Source organism: Calliphora vicina, chromosome 3 (assembly GCF_958450345.1).
Source record: "Calliphora vicina chromosome 3, idCalVici1.1, whole genome shotgun sequence".
In the NCBI taxonomy this organism is placed as follows: Eukaryota; Metazoa; Arthropoda; class Insecta; order Diptera; family Calliphoridae; genus Calliphora; species Calliphora vicina.
Window position 1 is genome coordinate 6,654,529 of NC_088782.1, and position 26,534 is coordinate 6,681,062.

Genomic DNA, 26,534 nt, shown 5'->3' on the forward strand with positions numbered 1-26,534 from the left:
CTTCCATTATAGATCACTAGATATCACGGGAGCGCTCCTAGAGCTGAGTTGTGTTTCTTAATGCATTTTGATAACTATAAACGCGACGGTTTACAATTCACACCAAATTCTCAATCGGATTTAAATTCTGAGATTGTGGGAGTCAATCAAGCAATGTAATTTTGGCGGTTTTTAAAAAATCAAGAGTCTTTTTAGACTTATGTTTGGGGTCGTTATCTTGTAGTATCACAGTGTTTTCAATTTGTCCATGCCAATCATTCAGACTATCCAAATCTCTTGTCTTGATAATGTCTATATACATTTCTGCTTTCATATTACTACCAATTTTATGAAGTTTTCCTACACCTTCCGCAGAAAAACAACCACAAAATGGCAATATTCCACCACCATATTTCATAGTCGTCATAAAATCACGGTCTTTTAATGGCGCATTTCTTTTTTGGTATTCATATTTTGGTCCATCAGTTCCAAAATGGTTAATTTTCGATTCATCTGTTCAGATAACTTTTTCCAAATCAACAAAGGTCCAGTTCTTAAAAAAAATTTACAAATGTTAGTCGAAGAGACTTGTGTCTTTCAGTTAAACGAGGCTTTTTAACACTCTTTATTGCATAAAAACCACATCTTTTGATTTCTCTAAGAGATGTACGTTTTGAAATCTTAATTTGGTAGCATGAAGATAGTTTTGGTTGTACCTACGGGGATTTTCTTCTCCTGATGCAACTAGACGCTATACAGTGAGACCATCTTTTAACAATAGAATTGAATTACGTCCACAAATTGGTGCTGGAAAAGCTAAACCACATATATTCTCTATGTTCTCAACAGATTAAAAGAAATATTGAATTTGGTGGATATTTTTCGATAGGAGATTCCATTTTTCAGCTGCTCGGTAACAGATTTTCCAACTTCGGTGCTAATCTTCTTCATATTCAATATTCCATAAAGAATTGTAAATTGTTAATTAGTAACATGTTTTAACTAACTGTCATTAATGAAATTGATTAAAATTGTTCTTTTTCTAAATAATAGTAACAAGTTTATTTAACTTTAAACAAAATGCGACAAAATTGTGTAATTCAGTTTTTAACTTTTTGATATCCTGATATTTAAATGCCATTACTTTACATTAATTTTTTTTGTACTGCTATACTTTACTAATCATGATCTTCATATTGTGTAAAAAATATTGTCAGATTGTTAAAAATTGAGCATAAAAATTCAAATTATAGATATTTCCAAATTTATTTACACATTTGTGTCTCGTACTGTATGTAAGTTATTTGGGGGCTTCGGAAAATTGATTTCAACATACAGATGGGCATGATAAATCGACTTCGATATCTATAACGATCCATAATATATATACTTTGTGTTGTCGCAAATGAAAAATGTAGAATTTACAAACGGAATGACAAACTTATATATACCCTTGCCACTCATGGTCAGTTTTGCCAATTTAGCCCTTTTTGGGCTAAATTTAGCCCTTTTCAATCTTGTTTAACCACAAAAAAAAATAATTTAGCCTTTAGCCTTTTTATTTTCATTTAGCCATTTTTATGAATAAATCAAAACTTTTACTCTAATGATCTGAAATTTTTGCTGTTGAAAGTTAGTAAAATCAGTTCAAATAAATTGGTAGGGATATTATGACAAAAATCAACTAAAAATGTTGAACCAGTAAAAAATTTAAGCACATATAAATTGTTGGACCTTCCATACATTAAAAAAATTCTATAACTAATATAGAGAAAATGGACGTTATTTGAATAAAAATTGTTAATAAATATGTTAATGTTTTACGCGCGGGTCCGGGCGTTTATAAAATCATATATATGGTTAAAGAGAATACTTTTAACTTTATCTGGGCGATGTATTGACGTAAATATAGTACTTTAACAAATATTTTATAACACATGCCATGTAGTATACCGTTTTGAAAGACTACAATCCAACCAATTTAGAAAAAAAAATCAGTTCATTATCGATAATAATTTAGCTATGATCATTTTTATCTGATCAAATATAGAAAATTAACTTTTTTCCAAATTTAAATTAAATATTTATGTTTACATATTTTGGCTACCTTAGTATTGATATGTTTACTAACTAATGGCAAATTTTATGTTTTTGCCAATGAAAATAAATTCTGTCCGGCGTCGTGTAAATTATACGACGCCGAATATTTTTAGAATATTCGTATTCTGCTTGAGAGGCAAATATGACATATATTCACTTATCAAAATATTCTTCATCGAAGTTATCAAAAAGGATTACTTTATACATAATTTGTCTTTCATATAAACAAATTTTTTAGGAGCATTTTGCAGGCCATGTGATAAATACGAGGCTTTAAATACATCGGCATATGATATACATACGTGTGGCCCCGTATTACGTTATTTTAAAATTAATACAGGAATAAATATTCTTATTTTCTAGCATTTGAACGTGTTCATACATTTTTGTTTGTCTATTCGGCATAGCCAAATGTAACATTCTAAGTTGTGTTTTGTGTCAAATGTATGTATTTTTTTAATAAAAAATGTTAGCCCTTTTTTAGACACTTTTTAGCCTTTTTTTCTAAGTATTTCCCTTTTTGTTCACCATGAATTGGCAACACTGCTCATGGTGAACAAAATTTGTATTTTCATAGAATATCAGGAACGATAAGTAACCGTATTGTCGATTATATCCGTAACGGTAGTAGAGCTGAAATGGTATTTTAGGGAAATTTACCTTTGAAATTCTATATTTCCAATCATTTAAAGAATAACGGTAATGGTATCGAAATATTATTTTGGTAACGGTAATTGCAGATTAACGATATTTTAGAAACAACTATAGTCGAGCTTGGTAAAAATTAAAAGTAGAAAATTCTTTAATATATAAATGTGTGGTTGGGAAAACACAACACAGGAAACAGAGAAAGTAATCATATATGGTTTAATTAATTTATTAAAATAAAAAGTATCTCTCTAATTCTAAACGTATTCATTCATAATTCTTCTAAATTTAAAATATATAGAAAAATTTTAATGACTTACATATTAAAAAAACTGCACACATTTAATACAATTATTATTATTTGGCTTTTATTTCAAGTAGAGTTAGAAGGTAGTGGTTCTACATTACAATTCCAGACTGGGAGACCACGACAAACGTAGGGCACGGTATTATACAGTTTTGGTTCACAAAAACGCTGATGAACTCTGGCTAATATGGCACACAAACTACCCACATTGTAATTGGGTGTGGTGGCCACAGATGGTGGAGTTTTCTTTTCACCTGCACTCGACGATGTTTTGGCTATTGTTATGATATGCAAACGAAAAAAAGGAAATATGTAATTATTGAATGCTAACAGACATAAGTACATTCATATGACTATATGTTGTACATTTGCACTACTTACGTTGAATGATAAATGTTTTTATCCAGGCCTTTTCATCAATTTCATTCCAGGGCAAAACATTTGTAGATTTGGGTGCTATCCAACGACTAAGTATTTCCGTGGCTATCTTATCCATGTTACAATCTAGGCCAGGCATTAAAGTGCCAACTAACGCAGGACTACACAAACACACATTTTTTGATCATTCATTCATTCATGCATGCATGCACCAAAATAATAAGACAGCAAAAAGGAAGAGTAAAAAACGAAAAGTACACATAAAATATAAAACACATTGACCAATACAAATTATTTAGTAGAGTTCAAAAAGTTTCATTATTTATTGTTTCCTTGTGTTTTTTTTTTGATTTTTTTGTTCATATACTTACCACATTGCTGCCTGATAGTACAAATGAGGACCTACTAATTCGCTATACAGGCCACTTGAATGTAGACGTGAAGAATCACAACCAAATAAAAAAACCACACAATGCATTTGATGTTTGGTAATTTTACGTCCATTTATATATTGTAAACCAGAACCATGACCAGCATAGCTGCAAGGAAAAATAGAATAAAACAAGATTTCATCTTATTAGTTTAAAAACACACACACACACTGCCCTCAATATTTAAACATACACATAACAACTACGACTTAAATACTTATTGAAGAGTTCATCTTGGGTCGGTCGTTGTCCCACTAACATTGTCCAATGCGGTGTCCAATATTCAAAGAAACTAACCATACGTGACTCCATTTTGGGTAAATTTTTATCTAGTTCAACAACAACAACAAAAAAACAAAACAAAAAAGAGATTGGTTTAGAAACTTTATGACAATAATAAGTAGCTGGAATTTCATTATTGGTTTGATATAACATGACACGTACCTGGATTAAGTAGACAACCACCATCTGTTATATCGACACACAAATATCCGCGTCGTATGTCCGATTTATAGTAATGATATAAACGAAATAGGCATTGTATTGAATTTAGACGTGTGAATTCCTGTTGTACATTGATTTCCTCCCAGAAGAAATGATCCAGACGCTTAAAATATAGAAATTAATTAATTAGTATAAAAATTAATTAGAGTCTGACAGAAACTCGTTTTTTTTCAGACCGAAATGGTCTTCCATTTCGGTCGAATTGCAGAATTCGATATCGAATAAAATTTATCGTAATTTCCTTATTTAAAATTATGGCATTCGATATTGACCAAGAAATTTAGTACATTTTATTCGAATTTTAATTTTAATTTCGATATCGTAATTATTTTTCGATACGCTCTCGAATGTAGTAATTCGGCCCCAGTTTGTTTTACCAAATCATTCGGATGAGAGCCACTTAACGAAGTCGCGGCGTACTTTTACACGATGTTATATTTCATACATAAGCTTTGATAGGCCTCTATTTTTATTTATTTCATTTATTCAGATTCAAGCCCTAATGGCCAAATATGATTCAAATACCTACTTTATTTAATTTAAATTTAAAGATAGAAAGCGCTTAATGAAAGACCCCTTATTATAACCATTTTCACGACGCTTGTGTATTTCTTAACTGAATTTTATACTGTCTGTTAAAATAGTTTTTGTATGAAAACTGCCAGTATAACTTTAGGTTAAAAAATAACTACGCCATTTCAAGTTGAAAATGAGAAAATACCAATTGATATTGAGAAAATCAAATCAAAATTGCAAAACTGCAAATTGAAATGTACAGGCCACTCACACATTTTGTTCGGAATGGTTTCAATTCCGTAGTTTTTATTTCGATCGATTTCGTGTTAGGTTCTTCAGATTCCGTGTAATTTATTAATTCCAAAAATATTTAATAATTCTGTATTTCTGATTTTAATTTTACAGCGTTTTTTATATTAAAACAAAAGTGAAATGTTTTGTGCAGAAATTGATTAAACATTTTTGAAAACCAAATAATTACAATCAAATATCAATTCCACTTTGAAAACTGAAAGTGGTTTCATTCCGAAAGAAATTTTTGAATTGAATATTTAGCAAAAAAAATGGAAATTATGAAATCTAATTTAATATTTGAGAAATTAGATGTTATAGATTTTAGATGTTAATAACAACCAAGAGCAGCTTCATTTGCCTAAGTAATTGAGCATAAACATTTTTTTTAAATTTCAATAATTTATTTTCTTTAATGATTTTCGGAAGTTGGTCCGATGCATTCAGTTTCAAAAGGCTTCGTCCTTGTGCTGAAACAAATGTATGTAACAAATTTGATCGAAATATCTTCAAAATTGGGACCTGTACTTTGCGTACGGACGGACGGACATCTTTTTAGTGATTCTAAGTCGATCGGTATACTTAACGGTGGATGTTAGACTAATATTTTTGGACGTTACAAACATCAGCAGAAACTCATTATACCCTCCACACTATGGTGGTGTAGGGTACAACAAGAACGAGCGCTATATTCGGCTGTGTTGCATCTTATATATTCTTCACTAAATTATACTTTAAAATATTTTTAGTTAAACAAAATGTTTAATTTTCATTTATTTATTTATTAGTGGAAAAAATTTCATGGAACATTTTTTTGGGTCATTTTTTTTAAATTTTTTTAACCATATTTTTTAATTTATTAGTGAAAAAATTTAATGACAGGAACATTTTTTTTGGTGAAAAAAAATTCGGGTTTAATTATACTATGGCTTTCATTGAAAGGTCTTTGAAATATCTATTATTAGATATACATATGTATATCAAAAATAGGTAAAAAATCGAGGTTGTCCTGCGTTTTTCCTTATATCTCAGACATTTGTAGATCTATTTTCTCGATTTTAAATAGCAACCGAGCGCATATATTGATATATGAATCATGTATGTATGTAAGTTATTTGGGGGCTATGGAAAGTTGATTTCAATATACAGACGGACAAGGCTATATCGATTCCGCTATCTATAACGATGCAGAATAAATATACTTTGTGAGGTCGTAAATGAAAAATGTAGAAATTACAAACGGAATGACAAACTTTTGTATATAAAATTCATGGTGAAGTTTATAACAAGAATTAACTGTCAAATATGATTCTTTTTACATCCTTTTCTTACATATATATTTTAAATTTTCATTGTTTTTCCAATGCTTAGATATATAGCCACTATCTATAAAGGTATTTTTATTGAATTAATTTATAAAACTGCAGAAATTTACCATATTTTAATAAAAAAAAATCTAGTAAATTTTGAAATTACGGAATATAGTTGTTAAACCAGGTTTCCATTGTATTGTCACTCACTATCAATTTTGTCACACATTTTGTTCGGAATGCTTTCAATTTTGTAGTTTTTATTTCTTCAGATTCCGTGGAATTTATTAATTCCACAAATATTTATTAATTCTGTATTTCTGTTTTGACAGCGTTTTATATATTAGAAGAAAAGTGAAGATTTTGGTGCAGAAATTGATTAAATGATTTACGAAAACAAACAATTACAATGAAATTCAATTCAATTCCACTTTGAAAACTGAAAGTGGTTTCATTCCTAGAGAAATATTCGTTTTACTTTTTCTGACAGGCCTGTATATCTAATTTTTTGTGAACAATTTTGAAAATTACAATAATTTCAAATTTTAAAATATTCCTAAAAGTTGAATATGTATCTATATAACTCTTCTTATCTTATATTTTATTTCCTTAAAATCAATTTTAGATAGCAAATCATCATAACATTTTTTCGAAATAATTTGAATTATTAAGGGGCTCTATACACACATACTGCTTGCTCATGCAATAATCATGTGTTGGTAAATTTGAATTATTCAATCCATAGATGATTCAAACATTCTCCTGCTATGCTATTTTATATTCGAGAATAACAGAAAACCGTTTAACGAAACATTTATGTGAATGATTTGAATCTAATAGAATAAATTTTTCAAATTTATAAATATGCGAAATAATTTTAATTTTAAAAGTTCATCAAATTTATTCCAAATATGTTTGTTTAGTTAAGAAAAGAAAAACTTACCTCATCAACAATTAAGATACATGGATAATTTTTCATTCCATTCTTATTGTCACTATCTGGAAAAAAAGCACAAAATAAATGAGATTTTACAATAATTATTAGCAGTGTTCTTGTAAATATGAAAAACCGTTAATTGCTTAATGTTATGCAATACATTGTTTATATATTAAATCGGACCAAATAATAGCCATCAGATTTTCTCGTGCTGTTAGGCTTCCCCCTTTCTTCTAAAGTATTTAATAAAGCATTTAATTTAATTGGACACATGAAAAAGTCAGACCGTGAAATTTTAATTTTGTAGGAAATTTGCTTGTCATTTATTTCCCTGAAGGAAACCTGAGGACAAGTGTCACCAGTTTTGTCGACAATTTTGGTGACTTTTTAGCGACATTGTCAACGAAGCGTCAACGAAGACGACTCTTCCATCTGTTATGAATTCATACCATTTCATTTTTTAATTTGTTTAATACAACGTCAAATGTTAACAAAATATGCAGTTTCATTATTTATATCTGCTTTAGAAAAGTACCAAAAGTGTAGATTAGAATTACTAAAATGTACTAGTGAATAAGTACCTAGTCAATAGTAATATCGTCAGTAGTAGACTTCCAATGACACGCACATGTTAAATGTCTATAGTAAATAGCATTGTCTGGGGTAAAATAAGTAACTAGTACTGGTGACTGTGTCAATAGTAAATCAGTATAGTTTCACTATTGACACTTCCTACAGGGTTGTTATAAAAACAACTTTGATATTTTATTAGTAGAAGAGATAGTTTTAAGTTAATAAAAAAAAACCTACCATTTTTTGATTGCATTTTTTTAAGCATATCGCTGGCAACAGCTTGCTCTTTGGTATTCGTAGTGAGTATAGAACAAATGCTCTCTATTTGCAATGCATCTAAAGAGTCTGCATTAGCAGCAGCCAGAGATAGTAACACCCTAGCATCGTTCTCCCACTTGTACAAATCACAAAATTCATCAACTAAAGACCAACGTAGACGTGCTGTAATTTGGGCGTCTCTTGAAAAGGGCAGACCAGTAAATAAAAATGTCCAGGGATAGAAAAAATTGCACAGATCCTCACAAGCTGTCTTAATATAAAAAAACAAGAGATAATGAATTTTTAAATATTACATATAACAATTTTTAGCTTACTGCTATAAAATCATTAAGTTCTCCCAATAAGGACCAATAAAATCGTTTAGCCTCTGAGGTATTAACTTCTTTCGGATCAATTTTTACACATTGTTTGAAACGATTGACAATGCAGCCGAAACTTTCATAGAGTTTCTTTTGGTCATCATTAGAAAAACGCAAGCATATTGGGGAACCATATTCCAGACTACGCGCATGTTTCATTAAGGTCATATATATGGCAGCATCACTTTCATGAATTTTAGGAAATATCGAGTAGGTGGTTTCGGTTCTGGGACCTTTACACAATTGCATAATAGTCCATTCTATTAAAGAATAAATTATAAAATTAATTAAAGTAAAAACGATATTGATTCTTTTACTTACCTTGAGGAAATTGCTGACAAATTTCTACTAATTTAGTTATGCCATCCAAGGGACTTGAAATATCTTTAAGAAAATTGCAACTTTCCAGACTATTAGAAGCTTCCTCTTCTTCATGTCTTGTTTCGGTTTTTTTGGACATTTTATTAAGGGATTTACAAACATATTGCATAAGTAAATTACTGCTTTTAATAATAATAACTTTTAATATTGCTTAGTATATTCACAAGGTATCCATCCTATCATGTCATAGGGTGAATGCACCAGTAGTCGGCAGTTTAACTTTTTTTCAGTTTTTAAAGTGATACCATTATGAGTGCGAACATGGTATTGGGATGTAAATAAATGGGTTATTGTTGTTTAGTAATTTGTATAGTTTTAGACTCAATTAATTCTTTTCAAGCAGTTTTTATTAAATTTGAGCAATTTACGTTTTTTTGAAAAAACACGATTTGTGCCCGAAGTCGGCACCCTTGATCCTAATGTCGGCATAGCATTTTTTATTAAGAAAAGAATAAAATCTTAAAAGAATTCAAGTTATTTTGTATTTAAAATATCAGCCATTTAAATAAATACTAATAAAAAATATAAATTAGTGCATTTGAGGTGAAACCACTGTGGGCAAATATCATATCCTACGTTTTTAGACCATCATCCTCAGGATCTGTGTCCAAATCCTCTTCACATGTGCCCCTAACTCGTTTTATCTTCCTTTTTTAATTTGTTTTGGTGTATTTTATTTTTCTATTATGGTCACTGTAATTATGTATATGTTTGCGGTAACCATTTGTGTTTATTTTATGTTTCAGTTACCATTCACATCATTGTAGCAATCATATATACATATGATTGTAGTAAATATTTATGTGTTTGTGGCAACCATGTTTATGATGTAATACTTCAACATATTGTGTTGTTCTAGGATTATGGTTATCATATTCTGAGAGCAACATATTATGATAAATCATTATCATGAAAATGATTGCCATAAATATATATTTATTTACAATCATGTTAATGGTAAACGTAAACATATTATGGTTACCGCAATCATATACAATATCCCAGTGACCATAATATTATTAAAAAAACTTTGAAAAAATTTGAAATGTACAACTACAACTTGTTGGGATTGCACTTGAACAGTTAAAAGGCTGAAACCAAGTATTTGAATAATTATTTGATAAAGTTGGAGATGAGTAGTGAACAGGTTTCAACGTTTCATTGTGATTTTCTGCAGCTAAAGTTGGCGATACTACCTTATTTTCAACTTTTCCTTATTAATTATAAACGTGCCTGCCTCTATGGTAAGATTACTTACTCACAATTTCAATAGTTTGATAATTTATTTTTAAGTTATTGTTCTCTTCGATAATGTCATCGGAATCAATTCTACGCTCATATTAGGAGCTAGTCGGTTGACTATTTCAAAAGCTAGATCCAAATCCGTTTCTTTTCTCATTTTCAGGCCGATCACCTACTAATAAATCCAACTGATTTAGTAAAGAGCCTGTTTATTAAGGTACCTTACATGATTATTTTAGAGAGAACAGTTTCAAAACCCCTTTATACCATTTCTTTCCGGGTAGATCATATACAAATGGTGTGGTTTGCTGCTCTTCCTTCACGATTGATTGAACCGTGTTAAGTTAATCCTCACTTTCTTTGGAATTAGATAACACTGTTTGAGGCCCCATTCTCATAGGACCTTCGGAACCGTATAATTTGTCCTATATTTTTGAACGCGGAACTCCATATTGTTTACTGGCACCTAATACAGAAATCGGGCCTTCTCTCGCATAGAAAATATTTTAAGGCTTTTTCAGGATATATTGGTGCATGGTTTTTTTTCTGGAGTGTCCATATTTGGAATTCTAAGATGTTAGAATTAATAATACCTACTGAATCTCAAAATATTATTCTGTTTTACGATCTCCAGTCAAATAAAAAGCTGCTGCCGAGTTCAGGATGCTTGGTCTCTCTCCTATACTCGGCAGTAGTGAATGGTAAATCGATTACGATTATGGTCGAAAATCGATTTTCAGTGTCTAAAAACGATTATTTCGTGATCGATTATATACTCCGATTTTTATGCTGAAATCGATTTTCGATAACGATAATCGAAATAGAAAAAAAATTCTAGAATTTTTAGTATTGTCTACGTTTTTTGCTTTCATTAAAATTTGCAATATATTAATCTTCAGCTGACATCGGAAAATATTCACAGAGGACCTCATTTTTTAATGCGAAATTTTTTCAACCTTAAGAGATTTTTATAAAAATCGCTACGAAATTTTTTCCATAAAATTGTTGTTAAATGTTTGCCTTTACGGTTTATACAATGAGCACGTCAACATAAAGGAGTTATAATACTATTCCAAAATATGATTTTAATCCATAATTATAGCGTATTTGCTATATTCCCAAAAATGCAGGTCGATTATTAAAAAATCGATTATTGGGTTCGATTAATCGACTGTAAAAATCGAAATGAAAATGGTTGATCGAAAAGTCGAAAATCGATTATTAGCTTTTCATACCATTCACTACTCGGCAGTTCTTAAAATGCTCAATTAAAACTGTGCCGACTATTGGGTAAACCTCATTTCAAACTCATTTTCTTCAAATCTATTGTCAAGAGAGATGAGTATGTGACTGCATTTATGACAAACAATACGCTTTTCGTAAAGGTTTTAACACAACATCTCTGCTTTTAAGTTTGACTGATAAAATCAGGAATAATGTAAATAATAATGAATTCAGTGTTCTTATTTCCCTGGATCTGACTAAGGCGTTTAATTCTTTAAATCACTACCAACTTATTAAGAAACTTCAGAGTGAGTTCAATTTTTCTAAATCAGCATGTAAACTTATGTTTTCTTATTTAGTTGGTAGATCGCAATTTGTACAGATCAATGAAGCTAGTTCAAACTTAAGGTTTCTATCATCTGGTGTCCCCCAGGGATCAGTCTTAGGACCTCTTCTGTTTATTTTATATGTAAACAGTCTTCCCCGTTATGTTAACTCTTCGATATGCGAGTCTTTTCTATTTGCTGATGATGTTTTTCTGCTGTTCAGAAGCTGTTTGGACTTTAAGGATGTACTAGTATCTAACATAAACTTTAGCTTAAAGTGTATTCTTGAGTGGACATCGGATAATTTCTTAAGCATAAACCCTACTAAGACCAAAGCCATTGTTTTTGGACCTACTAATAGATTTTTTTCTGATTTTAATATTTTCTTGGGTGATGTTCAGATTGATTTTGTTGAACATCTTAAATGTCTGGGAGTTATATTGGACTGCAAACTTTCTTTTGCTGATCACATTGATTCATTAAGTTTTAGAGTTTTTGGTATCTTAAGGCGATTATACTCAACTAATTTGTATTTGCCATCTAGAATTAGATACAAATTAGCTTATGCACTGTTGATGTCGCAGGTATTATATGGACTTGAAGTTGTTTCTGGTACTTGTGCTGTATACTTGAATAGAATCAGACGTTTAATTAATGCGGTTGTACGTTTTGTATACAATATTCTTCGTCGTGAACATATATCGTCCTATGTTCTACGTTTTCTTCACTGTTCTTTTCATGATTTTGTAACTTATCGTAATTTGCTTTTCTTTTATAGAGTCATTAAAACTTGCAAACCACTTTCATTGTATAACTCTTTTATGTTTACTAGATCCACTAGAAACCCTCAAATTTTAATACCTAGAATATCATCTTCTTTTTTGGAAAAGTCTTTCTTAGTCCGAATTGCTAGATGGTGGAACATTTTACCACATTATTTACGCACTTTTTCCCAATCTAATAATGTTTTTAGACTAAAACTCTTAAGATCTTTTTTGAATTCTGGAATTAAATTTAACTTTCTTGGTACTATTTAATTATATAAATTTGTTGCTGAGTGGACCAATTTTAATATTATTATCAATGTTTTATAAACTTTTCTACGGCTGGGGAGCCAAATAAAATTAAATATTATAAATGAAGAAAAAAAAAAAAATAATAATAATCTAAATAATTTACATACAGTGCCGAACTTAAGTATTGGCACAGGATGCTCATTGTACTTTAAGGTCGATTTAACTTTCAAATTGGAGGGTAATATTTAAACAAAGTTTTGCCACTCTGGTAAAAATATTACTTAAATTGATATGGTTTACTAACTTGTTTTAGTTGGCCTTGCCACTAAAAAATTTCTTAAAAAACAGGCACTTCCGCACCAGTTGATAGATGGTCATCACTTAATGAGGACAAAAATAGATGAAAATACTCATCTCACCCAAATTTAAACATTACATAAAGATAAATGAGCGTATGTTTTTAATTAAAGTTAAATCTTACTTTTGATAAAATTATCGTTAGTTATTCTTATTTATTAAGCTTTTAAGTCAAAAATGCCGAAGTCATGCCGACTTTAGGAGCGTTTACCCTACACATGTTTACATTTTTAAACAATTGTGAAATATAGAAAACATTATGCGAATATGACATGTTGGATACCTTGTGAAAAAACCACTTATTATTATTTATTTTCCTTACTCTTTAAATTCAGAAATTTCTTTAGCATTCATTTCAGCCATTAAAGTTTCCACGGATGCCGTTTTAGGATTTCCCGAGGTCTGGTTGTAACGTTCTTGCGATGATTGGTACAGGGAGTAGGTTTGATAAAATATTGATGAAGATATGTTTCCATTGTAATATTCACTTTCAGCCTGTTGCAAAAGAATTTCTAATTGACGAAAGAAAGAAAGAACTCATTAAAAATCAATCAAGCTGGTTCAGTCAAGTTTTTTATTTTTTTTACCTTTTGTATTGGGACCAATATTTGTGGATATACCATCTTTTACTAAAAATTGCAAGAATTGTTCATCCATTATAAAGAAAAAACTATAAACTTAACAATTGTTTAAATAAACTAAAAATAAACACACAAACTAACTGCACAAGAAATATTATAAAAATTCCAATTTCTATCGTATTTTTCAAAAGACGCGCAAAATTAATGTGAAAAGAAATAGAAAAATTGTGTTTGTTTAGAAAGAGTAAATAAAAGAAAATGTAAAAATAAAGTTTAGGAGGCACCTTGTATTTATTACAAACAACAGGGCAATTCATATAATGACAAAAATATATATACACAGTGCAACGAAAAAATTCCAAAAAATTCCCAAATTCTTTTTTTTTTTAAAGTTCGCATAAATACCACGAATCCGATTTTCTAGCAAGCAAGCAAGCAAGCAGGCGGCAGCGAGCAGGCAGAGAGAGAGAGAGAGAGCGGCACGACGGACGACGGACGACACGACGACCAGACAGAAAGAGAGAAAAGAAGACGGACGGTGGTGGTGACTGACGACAAAAAAAGCAGCGCAGTCAGCGACGACGGTCGGTGCGGTCGGACCCGAGGGGGAAAAACCCCCCACGGCCCGCCCCCAAAATTTTTTTTCTTTTTTTGTGTTGAATAAAAAAAAAGTGGTGAATAAAATTCGTGGTGAATAAAATTCGTGGTGAATATAAAATAGTGGTGAATTTTTAGAAATTCACCACAAATACCGTTATGTCAAATTTTTCAAGGTCATTTTGAAAATTTGTCATCCTAAAAGTAGGCAATGGTGTTTTTTTTACAGTTTTTTATGATGGTTGTTGAATTAGAAAGCTGGGTGGGGTGTGGTGGGTTCCTTTTTCTCACCACACTAATTATTATTTAAAACAAACACCTACCTACCTACTACCTCTTTTTTTGCAGTTTTTTTTTTAAGTTTTTTTTTTAAAATCTAGGATTTTAGAAGAAGCGACACACCCAACACAAACACAACAACAAAGCAAGCAGCAGTGCACAGTGGACGACCGGCCCAGAGAGGGGGAAAAAAACCCCTCCCTCAACGGCCACCAAAAATTTTTTTTTGTGTTGAATAAAAAAAAGTGGTGAATAAAAAAAATCATGGTGAGTGAATAAAATTCGTGGTGAATATAGTGGTGAATTTTTATAAATTCACCACACACAATACCCGTTATGTCAAATTTTTCAATGTTCAATGTGTGGTAAAAAATTACTTTTACCCCTCCCCGGCCACCAAAATAATTTTTTTTGCTTTTTTTGTGTTGAATAAAATTCATGGTGAAAAAAAAGTGCCGTAATCGTGGTGAATAAAAAAGTGGTGAATTTTTAGAAATTCACCACAGTACCGTTATGCCAAATTTTTCAAAAAATCCCACTACCAGGCGCCAAAACAGTAGTTATTTTTTTTGTGGTGAAAAAAAAAGTTGCGAATAAAAATCGTGGTGAATTTTTAGAAATTCACCAAAGTGCCGTTTGTCAAATTTTAAAAATTTGTCGTACCTAAAAGTAGGCAATGTGCTTTTTACAGTTTTTTATGAAGGTTGTTGAAAGAGAAAGCGTGGCACAGTGGGGGATCTGAAAAAAAAAGTGGAAATAAATCTGTAACTTCTAAACGAATAGCCCGATTTTAATAAAATTTCCCATGGCTATAGAGGAGGTGTCGATAAGTTTAAGTTTTGAATTTGGGCTTAAACAACCAAGGGCGGGCCGAGCCACAATGCCCCAAAGTGGGGCACCTCGGGTATATCAAAAATTAAAAATGATGCCAAATTTTTGTTTGCGATCCGATTTGAAAGATTTTTATATATATGGAATGCACTAGGCGAGATCTACAAAAAACATTGCTTTAGCCATATATTATCTCTTATAGTTTACGAGTTATTCGCATTTGAAAAGTAAAATTTTATTTTTTTTTGCCTACCTTGGTCTGCCATTTTGCTAATAACGGATCCAATTCTTTCCCGATTTTCTTGAGGTATCATTTTTTGCCATTTTTTTAGAAAAAAGTACCTACATTAATTTTAAATTATACAGAAAATGAGAAAAAAAATAAATAATGTGTTTATATTTTTCTGAAAGATAACATTTCGGGAAATATTATAAAGGCAAAATAATATCAAAATTCGTATTATTGCGTGGTCCAGAGCCTTCCGAAGTAGACCTATTTTTTATGTAAATTTCAACTTTAGACAACATATTCTAAAATCGCATAGCTGCTTTCAAAAAATTAGGTTAGGTTAGGTTCCATGGGCTGCTGCTCCTCAAGCAGCTCACTTGGGTCCATTCAAATCTGATCCCATTGTGATACCCAGGGGGTAGACATCAGGGTATTTACCATACTTCCGTTGCCTCCAAATTAAACCAGCCAGATTCCCGGATGAAGGAGTAGATTCTTTTAAGACTCAACCTTGATAGCTCGTCCAAGCATGATAGGAATGGAAATCCGAGGATGCGTTCCCTCAGGTTTGTAAGAGCCGGACATTGGCAGAAAAGATGATACACAGTCTCTTCCTCTTCTTCATTATGGCAGCTTCTACAGTAATCATTGTACCGTAGGCCTAATCTTCTAGCATGTGTCCCAATTAAACAGTGTCCTGTAATGAAGGAGACAAGCCTTATTTGCTCACGACGATATTCTACAAGTAGATTCGTCCTGTTGGCATCGTATACGGGCCAAGTCGACCTCGCTGTAGCACAGGAAGGTTCATTAGTCCACCTGTTTTGTGCAGTCTCATATAGTTTCTGCTGAACAACCATCTTGCATTTAACAAGGGAAATACCAGACAGAAAAGGGATCGATTGCCTCCTCACTCATCATCGCACCCTTTTGGCATTTTTTATTGTAAAAATGGCAAAATGCGATTTTCCTATTTTAGTCCTCAAAATTACGATTTTATCAAAATTATATCTACATTATTAAGTTTATTTATATATAAATAAGGTTTTCATATATATAATAATTTAAATCACAAAAGATGCTCTTCAGATGAGAGTTTCAGCAGGACAATGAAGCTCTCCTCAAAATTGACAAAAAAACTTGTTTGCTGTCAAAAAGTATGTATCTCTTATGGAATGGCCTTCGCAGTCACCAGACCTTAACACATTGACTGCCAAGGCACTTTCAGCAAATAAGATGCGGGGGGCCACAGCATTTTCTTTGCTTATCCTCTTCGAAAACGTCAATATTGGAATTTAGGCTACTGTCAGTAATATTTACTGCTTAGAAACAGATTTTTTTTATAAAAAAGAGGGTCTTACGAAATGGTGAAAAGGAATTTTTTTATGGGATACTGAGTTAGAAAAAATACTCAGTACAAGTTCAGAAAGTGGTGAAGAATGTGAAGATTACAGTTTTGATGAGGAACTTCCAGACAACATCCAAAAAATTCTTAAAATCCATCACTATTGCCTGACATCGCTAAAGAGAATAAAAGTCGTGTCGGATATATGTGTCCGACGTGGCTTAAACCGCATAGTGCAGTGTCACACATATGTGTCCGACGTGGCAGTCAATGTGATAACCTACTAGGAAACCTTTGAGAATTGCTCAAGAGGCTGGAGGGAATTATGGGAAAATATCCAGTTTTCTTAAGTTTCATCAAAATCGGCCCAAAAATATATAAATTTCGCTATATTTCCAAGAGAAATTCCAAATATTGCAAAAATTTAACTTTGACCTTCACGATTTAAGGGTTAACGTTTTCCGATTTTTGGAAAACTCTCAGACTATATTTAAAATTACCTGGACTACATATAATATTCTAACAGATTTTACTTAAAATTAATAACAGTACAACAGTAAAATTAATACAAAAAAAGGCCAAGAAATTAGTTTTTCTCGAAAATCGCAAAATTTGTACGGAAAAACTATATATATATAGGAGGTATTGAAATACTTTTTTCACATTTTTATTCCCTATTATGTTGTCAATAAAAAATCCATTGTGATGATCAAAAAATTCTAAAATTTGTTTAACAAAATTTTGAATAATTTGAAAATGGAGTTTTGAAACTGCCGCTTATTTTGTCAAATATGTATTTGCTCAATTTAAACCTGCCTTGTAAATCTATATACTATAAAACCTTGTTAATACGGATTATCCGGACACCATTTTTCATTACATTGTGTACTTTATATATATGTATAATCCGGATTGATTGCATCTTTTTAACTTTATTTATAATCCGGATTTCATATAAACTTTGGAAAAAATTTTTTTTTATATTTTAATAATGACTTATGGAATTAAAATTTTAATACCAAAGTATACCAAGTAGTCCAACTCTCTATTTTATAAATTTACTCTCTCACATATACGGGTACAGTGTAAATTCAACACCCTTGTGAGAGAATTATACACAAAGTATAACAAGTAGTCCAACTCTTTGACAGCAGTACCTAACTCTATACATGTGTTAGTGAAAAAGTACCTAAGTCTAAATATGTGTTAGTAACAAAAATGTATATGTGTTGGTGCCTTTTGAATTTTCACCAGACACACAGAGTTCTAAAAAAATGTTTAAATTTTAATTTATTTAAATTTTGTTCTATTTTCAATACCAAAAATTGAAACTCTGTTCTATATTTTAAAACCTACCACAAACAAAATAAAACGTCAAAATTAATAAAAAAAATATTTTTTAGTTTGTGCGAAATGGACGTGCTTCGGAAAAGAAAAAGTACTAAATGTGTTGAAAAAAATTATAAAATAATGTGTGTTAGTGAATTTACGCGTATCAAACTATATTTATTGGACAATTTATAGTTAAAATTTCGAGACTTTTGATGTGTATAATTCTCTCACAAGGGTGTTGAATTTACACTGTACCCGTATATGTGAGAGAGTAAATTTATAAAATAGAGAGTTGGACTACTTGGTATACTTTGATTATACACATCAAAAGTCTCGAAATTTTAACTATAAATTGTCCAATAAATATAGTTTGATACGCGTAAATTCACTAACACACATTATTTTATAATTTTTTTCAACACATTTAGTACTTTTTCTTTTCCGAAGCACGTCCATTTCGCACAAACTAAAAAATATTTTTTTTATTAATTTTGACGTTTTATTTTGTTTGTGGTAGGTTTTAAAATATAGAACAGAGTTTCAATTTTTGGTATTGAAAATAGAACAAAATTTAAATAAATTAAAATTTAAACATTTTTTTAGAACTCTGTGTGTCTGGTGAAAATTCAAAAGGCACCAACACATATACATTTTTGTTACTAACACATATTTAGACTTAGGTACTTTTTCACTAACACATGTATAGAGTTAGGTACTGCTGTCAAAGAGTTGGACTACTTGTTATACTTTGTTTAATACTTTTTTTATAAAATGTACATACATACATATGTAGATACTATCTATGTTCTTTTTAAATAAATATGGAGGGTTTCAGTCCAAAAAATAAGGACGAATTATGGGAAAAGATCAAAAAATAAATAGCTTTAATATTTTTATTGTTATTTTTTAATGAATTGTGGAATTGAAATATGTTTTATACTTTTTTTTTATAAAATGTACATAGGTACTATAAATGTTCTTTTTAAATGTAATATATTTTATTTAAATGATACATAAATATAATTGGGGCATTCACACGGTCTGCTATTAGTCAGTCATATTGTCATAATGGTCTATTATATTATATTATAATAGTTGTTGTTGTGTCTTAAACAAAAAAAGTATTATTTTATGACAAAACAATAAACATAGTTAGTTCAAATGGTCTTATTAGTTTAGAACTTTTTTTGTTTGAAACACAAGAAAAATTTGATTCAACTATCTAATATATTAGGACATTATGACAATATATGACCAAATAGTAGACCGTGTGAATACCCCAAATATATCATTAGATATGTACAGTGAGTGTCACTCAAAATCGTACAACATATTTTTTTTTTTAAATATTATGAAATTATACAGGCAATAAATAATAGGTGATTATATAAAAAATTAAAAGTCATTTTATTAATTGGAACAAAAAATATGTATTTCAACAAAAAAGTTAACAAAACCTCAATTCGTTAAAAAAATATTGATGAAAATTAAAGAGCATCACAAAATTCATATTTCACTTAATTAAATTCGTACAATTATATTAAATTATAATTAAAACTTTAAAAATTAAAAAAAAATTTAATATTAAATAATACTTTGTAGGGTATCATTTGCTATTTTTAGTGCCTTTACGATTTTAAATGAAGCGTTGATATTCTAGGCCAATTTTTTTATTCGTGGATAAGGGCAATTAAAATTATACCCAATTTTCTGATAGGTAATAGCACACACAATATAAAAACATAATTTTAAAATATTTCCAAAACATAACTTTCTAAAACGAATGAATAAAATTTGACTACGATGGTGTACGATTTTAAGTGACATTCACTGTATTTTAAAAGCATTTTTAATACAATAACAATGTTTTTAATTTTTATTCGGCAGTCCGGATAATTTGATATTCAGGATAAGGGTCTGCAATCAATTATCCGGATTATCAAGGTTTTATTATACTGTATATAAAAATGAAATGGTCCATGTATGTAATGGCATCACGTGAGAACGGCTGGAGCGATTTGGCTGATTTTTTTTTATTCGATTCGAAATTTTCAGAAGATGGTTTTTTGTAAAGAAAAAAATTCAAAAATTCCGGGTAAAACTTGGATTTTTTTTTTTGAGTCCAGTCAACTGTAATAAAAAAAGCTCCCTGAAGTATGCAGTACAAATTTAGATATTTTATTTGCAAATAAATAAGAACAGGCAGGTGTATGTGGGTGGGAGAAACTTGAAGAACTAACATTAGTGTAAATGCTACCGGGCGAAGCCGGGGCGGTCAACTAGTTAATAATAAAAAAGAACAAGAATAAAATGTAAATATATAAGTGTATATGTATGTATATGAATACAAGTGGATGTGTTGGTTTTCATATGTGTATGTATGTGTTTAATAACTATATTTGCCGGCTGCAAAAATGCACTTTTTTGTATTTCTTTATTAGCAAGCTTTTTCGCAACTTTCTAAAAAAAATCTGTGTCAAACTATCAAACATTTTGGCGTTAGGGAACCACACCCTCTAGATGCCCTAAAAACTATGTCATCTACACACACACACATAAACGCACATGCATTCACACACACACATCCACATACATTGCTCGTTTATACACAAACAACTTTAAAGATAGTTTTTGTGAAAATGCTGTGTGATTTTTTATTTTTATTTACTTTGTGTTTGATAAGCTCCAAGAGGAGCTTTTGATTTTTCACATTTAATGCGAGCAAGTGCCTGTGTGCGATGACTAGGGATGCTGGCTGGTTCATACTTCAACATCCAAATGGCGATTCTGACGGGGAGGATGGGATGATGGTTATTCTGGTTATTCTACTCTCTCTTTTATTTATTTTACTTGGATGATGCACATGTTGTTGTTGTTGTTTTTATTATAAAAACGTAAACGTACGAGTAATTTCGAATGCATCACACACATAGATATGTACATTTGTACATGTAATTAACTGTATTGTGTGTGTGTTTGCGTAAATTTGATGACGTACATTTCTCCAGTAAAAGAAGATACATGAATGTTATTAATGTTGGGAATGAATGTTTATGCAAGTAAATATAATTTAATAACTTTTTAAATAATAACAACATTGAAATCGCACTTTTGTTTTATTTAATAATTTTGTGAAAGAGCGAGCGCTCACTAATAATGAACTTTTACCGATGCATTTTTTGTTAAACAGGTGTGGCTGTCGATTCCTTCTTCTTTCATTTATTTGTCTTGTTTTGCTTGATTCAACTTTCTGTTTTTATCTCTACTTCTTGGTGGCCTTGTAAAACCCATCAGAATGAAAAAGGAGCAGCGGAGCAAGTGCTTGAATAAGTACTTTTTGTAAAATGTATTATTATGGTTGTTGTTTCTAATGGCGGAATGCTTTCAACGATCATTATATTTTAATGAAATTCTCTATTAACATACAGTCGGTGACAAAATAAAGTAATCGTAGTTCTGTTCGATTTCATGTGAAATATTAATGTCTAAATCCATATAAAAAACTATCAATGAAATTGTTGTGAAATTTATTTTACAAACATTTTAATTCAAGTTGGTACTTTGTTTTTCATCGTGAAATGTTGCTACCAAAATTTAAATAAAAAAATTTTTCCTGTTTTGTTTTGTTATTTTTATATGTCATAATGGCACTTGTTGCTCACAAAATTAAAATTATTGTTTCTAAACATTTTTCACTACTTCGAACAGAGTACCAACCATAGGGAAATATATGTATGTACTCTGCTGTCAAAGACCTAACTCAGTTGTCAGAAACCTAAGTGGTGAGAATGTAAGTACAGTCGAATTATCGAGTTGTCCGGACTATAGTTACCGGATCCATTGTAGGTATTCGAAATAAATTATTTTATCTTCTCCTTATTTTTTTTAATCACAAATAGAATAGGGAACATAGAATTTTTCGACTTTGTAAAATATTATTTGGTTTATTATTTAACAACATGACACTTGACAGTGCAAAATGTGAATCAAAGTGTGAATAACAAAACAACGGCATTTAATTTTTGATCTTGCATAAAAAAGTTAATCCGAATTGTAGAGTAAACATTTTAAATTGTCCGAAATGTAAAATCGTCCGAATTATTGGGGTGACCGGACTGTCCGGAGTATTAAAGTTGCACCGTATTAGTAAAAATAAAAACAAGTAAGAGAGCTATATTTGGCTGTGCCGAATCTTATATACCCTTCACCAAATTATACTTCAAAATAAAAATGTTTTAATATTTTTAGGTGAACAAAATTTTTTTCCCATAATTGTTTTTTTCATTTTTTGGAAAAAAAAATTTTCGAATTGTTATTTTAAATTTTTTTTTTTAATTTTAAAACATTTTTTTTTGTGGTGAAAAAAAAATTCGGTTTAAAAAATAATTTTGACCCATTGTAGGTCCAACTTACTATGGTCCTATATACGCATTTGGAATATCTATCATTAGATATCCATATTGTCTATATTAATGACTCAGTAATCCAGATATAGGTCAAAAATAAGTAAAAAATCGAGGTTGTCCTGGTTTTTTCCTCATATCTCAGCCATTTGTGGACCGATTTTGCCGATTTTAAATAGGAAACTTCTCGAAAGCTGTCTGATAGAATTATTGATTTCAACAAACAGACGGGCAGACATACGGACATGGCTTAATCGACTCCGCTATCTATAAGGATTCAGAATATATATACTTTATAGGATTGGGAAATTATATTGTGGAAATTACAAACGGAATCACAAACTTTAGGTAAACAAAATTTTAATTTTCATTAAATTTTTTTTTTAAAAAATTAGTTTAAATTTTTTTTAAATATTTTATTCAATTTTTTTTTTCAAAATGATATAAAACAAACTAATTTTTTCACTAATAAATTTTAATTTTTTTTTTTTAAATTTAAAATATTTGATAAAAATTTCTATTTAAAAAATGATTTTCCAGATTTTGAGCCATTGTAGGTTCGAATTACTACGTCGTTGTAAAGGTCTTTGATATATCTATCATTAGATGTCCATATTTTCTGTATTAATGGCCTAGTAATCCAGATATACAATATAAAAAATAGGTCAAAATTGGAGGATGATTTTCTCGATTTTACATAGCAACCGAACCGGGCCTATAGCGGATATATTGATGTATGAATCATGTATGTTATTTTTTTTTGGGGCTACATACTTTGTGGGGTCCGCCACTCATGGTGAAGGGTATAATAAAAATGTTGCTAGCAGCACTTCATGACAAAAAGGCAATCAGGATAAAAAAGAGCTGAATCAGAATTTCCTATTTCAAATATCCGGTTTTAAGATGTTTAAACGATATTAACGAAATCATATTTGAACTACTTTTTTAGAAATGCTGATTTATTTAATAGAAAATAATTAGTAGGATTAGACTATAATTCATAAACGATTTAAAATAAAGCAAATGTTTTTGAACCATAATCGAAAATTTCATATTTAAAAGTAATTTTGTTGTATATCCATTCATTTCACGCGTACATCACAAACAAATTGACCACATACTCTTTAGAGTCATTTGGACATTTCTTTCGCATATATTCGCGATTCAAATTTTTCTCTTTAACTATTCGTATCTTATGAATTTATTTGATTTTGTCGGATTTTATTTGTTCTTCAAGTTTCTCAAACCCACATACACCTACCTGCCTGTTCTAATTTATTTGCAAATAATATGTAAATTTGTACTGCATACTTTAGGGGGCATTTTTTATTACAGTTGACTGGACTCAAAAAAAATTTTCCGAGTTTTACCCGGAATTTTTGATTTTTTTTCTTTACAAACCATCTCCTGAAAATTTCGAATCGAATAAAGAAAAATTTTTGACTTTTTGAAAAATCAAAAACTTTGTTGAGTTTTTTTCAAAATGGCTTAGAATTTTCTTTGATGACCCTTTTGGTCGCTTAGTGTGATGCGAGTAGGATATCTATCAAAATATATATTTTGTAACTCAAGATATAAAATTTTTGACTTTTTTTTGCAAAATCGAACTTTTTTTTTTCCAAAATTAGCCTTTTTTAAAAAAAATTGTTTTACTCAAAAGAAAGCTTAGGTCTTTTCTTTTACGACTTATTTGGTCGCTTAGTGCGAGTGGGATATCTATCAAAATAAATATTTTGTAAATCATGACATACAATTTTTGAAAATTAACAATTTTCAATTATTCCCTTAATTTATAAATAATGAAACTGAAGAATTTGGTTTATAGATGGAAACCTGCTTACAACGATAAAGAATTTTTCTTAGTCTTATAAGATGGTGTCACAAGATCTAATATTGTCAATTAAACAGCAAACTATTTAAAATGAGTATGGGATATTGATACGATTTGCCTTATGCTAGATTAGATCTGAATCCTTTGAAATACATAAAACGAACTCACTTAAATTGAGAATTCCTGAAGTTGTAGTTGTATTGGACAATTTGTCTAAGGATGATGTAGTTTAACAGTTCTTTGGCCGAACAGACTTCATCATCCTTTCGGATAGGCAAATAGCGGGAATACTTTATTGTTTGTTTTAGGCATCTAATTATAATAAATAAGGTACAAACAAAACTTGTACCTTATTAGGTATGATCCCTAATAAGGTACAATGTCTAGGTCGCTCCCCGTTCGAAAATTTAATATATAATAAAAAACAAGTAAGAAAGTATGGTCGGTCAAGCCCGACCATATAATACCCTACACTAAGTAAAAGAGCAAAAACATTTTTCTGTTAAAATTTCAATAATTTATATTTTTGAGTGATATTCGGAAGTGGGCCTTATATGGGTGCTTAACCAATTATGGACCGATCAGCATGAAATTAGGTCGTGTGATTTGTGTCTATATGAAAGTTTACTATGTTGAATTTTGTGAGTATACCAACATTTTTAAGCGATTTATGCACGTTAAAGTGATTTTTGGAAGCGGGTCTATATGGGAGCTATGACTAATTATGGACCGATCGTAACAAAATTTGGTGACATGAATTTTGTATATATAAAACTTATTTGGAGCGCAATTTGTGGAGATACATTTATAAATTAAACATTTATGACCGATAAAGTCCAATTTCGAGAGGACATTTGTATGGGGGCTAGGTGAAATAATGGACTGATTTCAGCCAGTTTCAATAGGCTTGGTCCTTGTACCAAATGTTATCGGAATATCTTCAAAATTGCGACCTGTACTCTGCGCACAAGGTTTATATGGACAGCCAGCCAGCCGACCAGACGGACGGACGGACTACGTTTAATCGACTCAGAAAGTGATTCTAAGTCGATCGGTATACGTTGCGTGTTAGACTAATATTTACAAACATCTTAATTATACCCTCCCCAGTATGGTGGTGTAGGGTATAATTAAAAATATATTTACATAAACAAATGAATTTCCAGTTAGAGAGAAGCTTTAGTGATCATTTTTGTATTATTTGTTTTCCTCTTCATTGAGAATAGAGATGCTAATCGGGTCTGATTTTTGAAAATCCTGGGAATCGGGATTTGGCTTTCGGGAAATCTAAAATCCGGAAAATTATAAGAAAGAAACGTTCATAATTATGTCCTTACAATTGAAAGTCAATTTTTTATTTAGAAATTATTTTTTATTAGACACTAAAAAGCATACTATTGCATCTATGGTTTCGTCTGCCATTCTGGAACGAATTTTGTTTCCGACATATGCTGCTGCCGAAAAACATCTTTCACATTGGCAAAACCGTTTACAAAAACTTATAACAAATCTGCAAGTATTTTCCTCTTGTTCCTTCAGAAATAAAGTGATCTATTTCTTTTGCAAGTTGCAAATCTACATTATGACTTGGTTTCGTTATTGTTATTTGGTTTTTTACATTTAGGTGAAGAATTGATTTTCCAGAGCCCCACTCTAGGAAAACCAAAAATACCGCTTTCCTTTATTAACTATGTTGTAGCAGGAGTTGAGATTAACAACTTTGCTGAACATCATTTTGCGATATTCCGGCATGTAGAATGTCAAAGTGCATGAAAAAGGCACACAAAAGTGACATTTTCCCCTATTTATTTATGAAAAACGGGATTTGGAAAATCCCGGGATTTAAAATTAAAAAGTCTCCTGGATTTTCGGGAACGTGATTCCTCGTTTGGCATCTCTAATTGAGAAAGATCTGCATAAAATTGTCTTAAATTAAATTTCTACATAA

At 30.4% G+C, this 26,534-nt stretch overlaps 1 protein-coding gene across 1 annotated transcript; it reads right to left on the reverse strand.

The window, feature by feature from the left end:
- Positions 1-2,940: 2,940 nt before the first annotated feature.
- Positions 2,941-13,836, reverse strand: Sse (separase). The gene is made up of 11 exons (XM_065504178.1): positions 13,746-13,836; positions 13,481-13,670; positions 8,934-9,112; positions 8,568-8,872; positions 8,212-8,503; positions 7,408-7,463; positions 4,288-4,450; positions 4,037-4,172; positions 3,784-3,951; positions 3,416-3,573; positions 2,941-3,309 (listed from the first exon to the last, which is right to left on the reverse strand). Exons 1-11 carry the CDS (start codon positions 13,813-13,815, stop codon positions 3,101-3,103), a joined length of 1,926 nt encoding a protein of 641 aa, XP_065360250.1. The 5' UTR covers positions 13,816-13,836; the 3' UTR covers positions 2,941-3,100.
- Between the last annotated feature and the right edge of the window lie 12,698 nt (positions 13,837-26,534).

What these genes read in the sequence shown, in the direction of transcription:
- Sse (XM_065504178.1), bottom strand. Translation starts at nt 13,815, where the DNA reads ATGGATGAACAATTCTTGCAATTTTTAGTAAAAGATGGTATATCCACA. An exon ending in TTGTCAGCAATTTCCTCAAG is followed by an intron (nt 8,873 to 8,933) that starts GTAAGTAAAAGA and finishes ATTCTTTAATAG; the next exon opens with AATGGACTATTATGCAATTG. An exon ending in AAAAATGCAATCAAAAAATG is followed by an intron (nt 7,464 to 8,211) that starts GTAGGTTTTTTT and finishes CTTTTTTTCCAG; the next exon opens with ATAGTGACAATAAGAATGGA.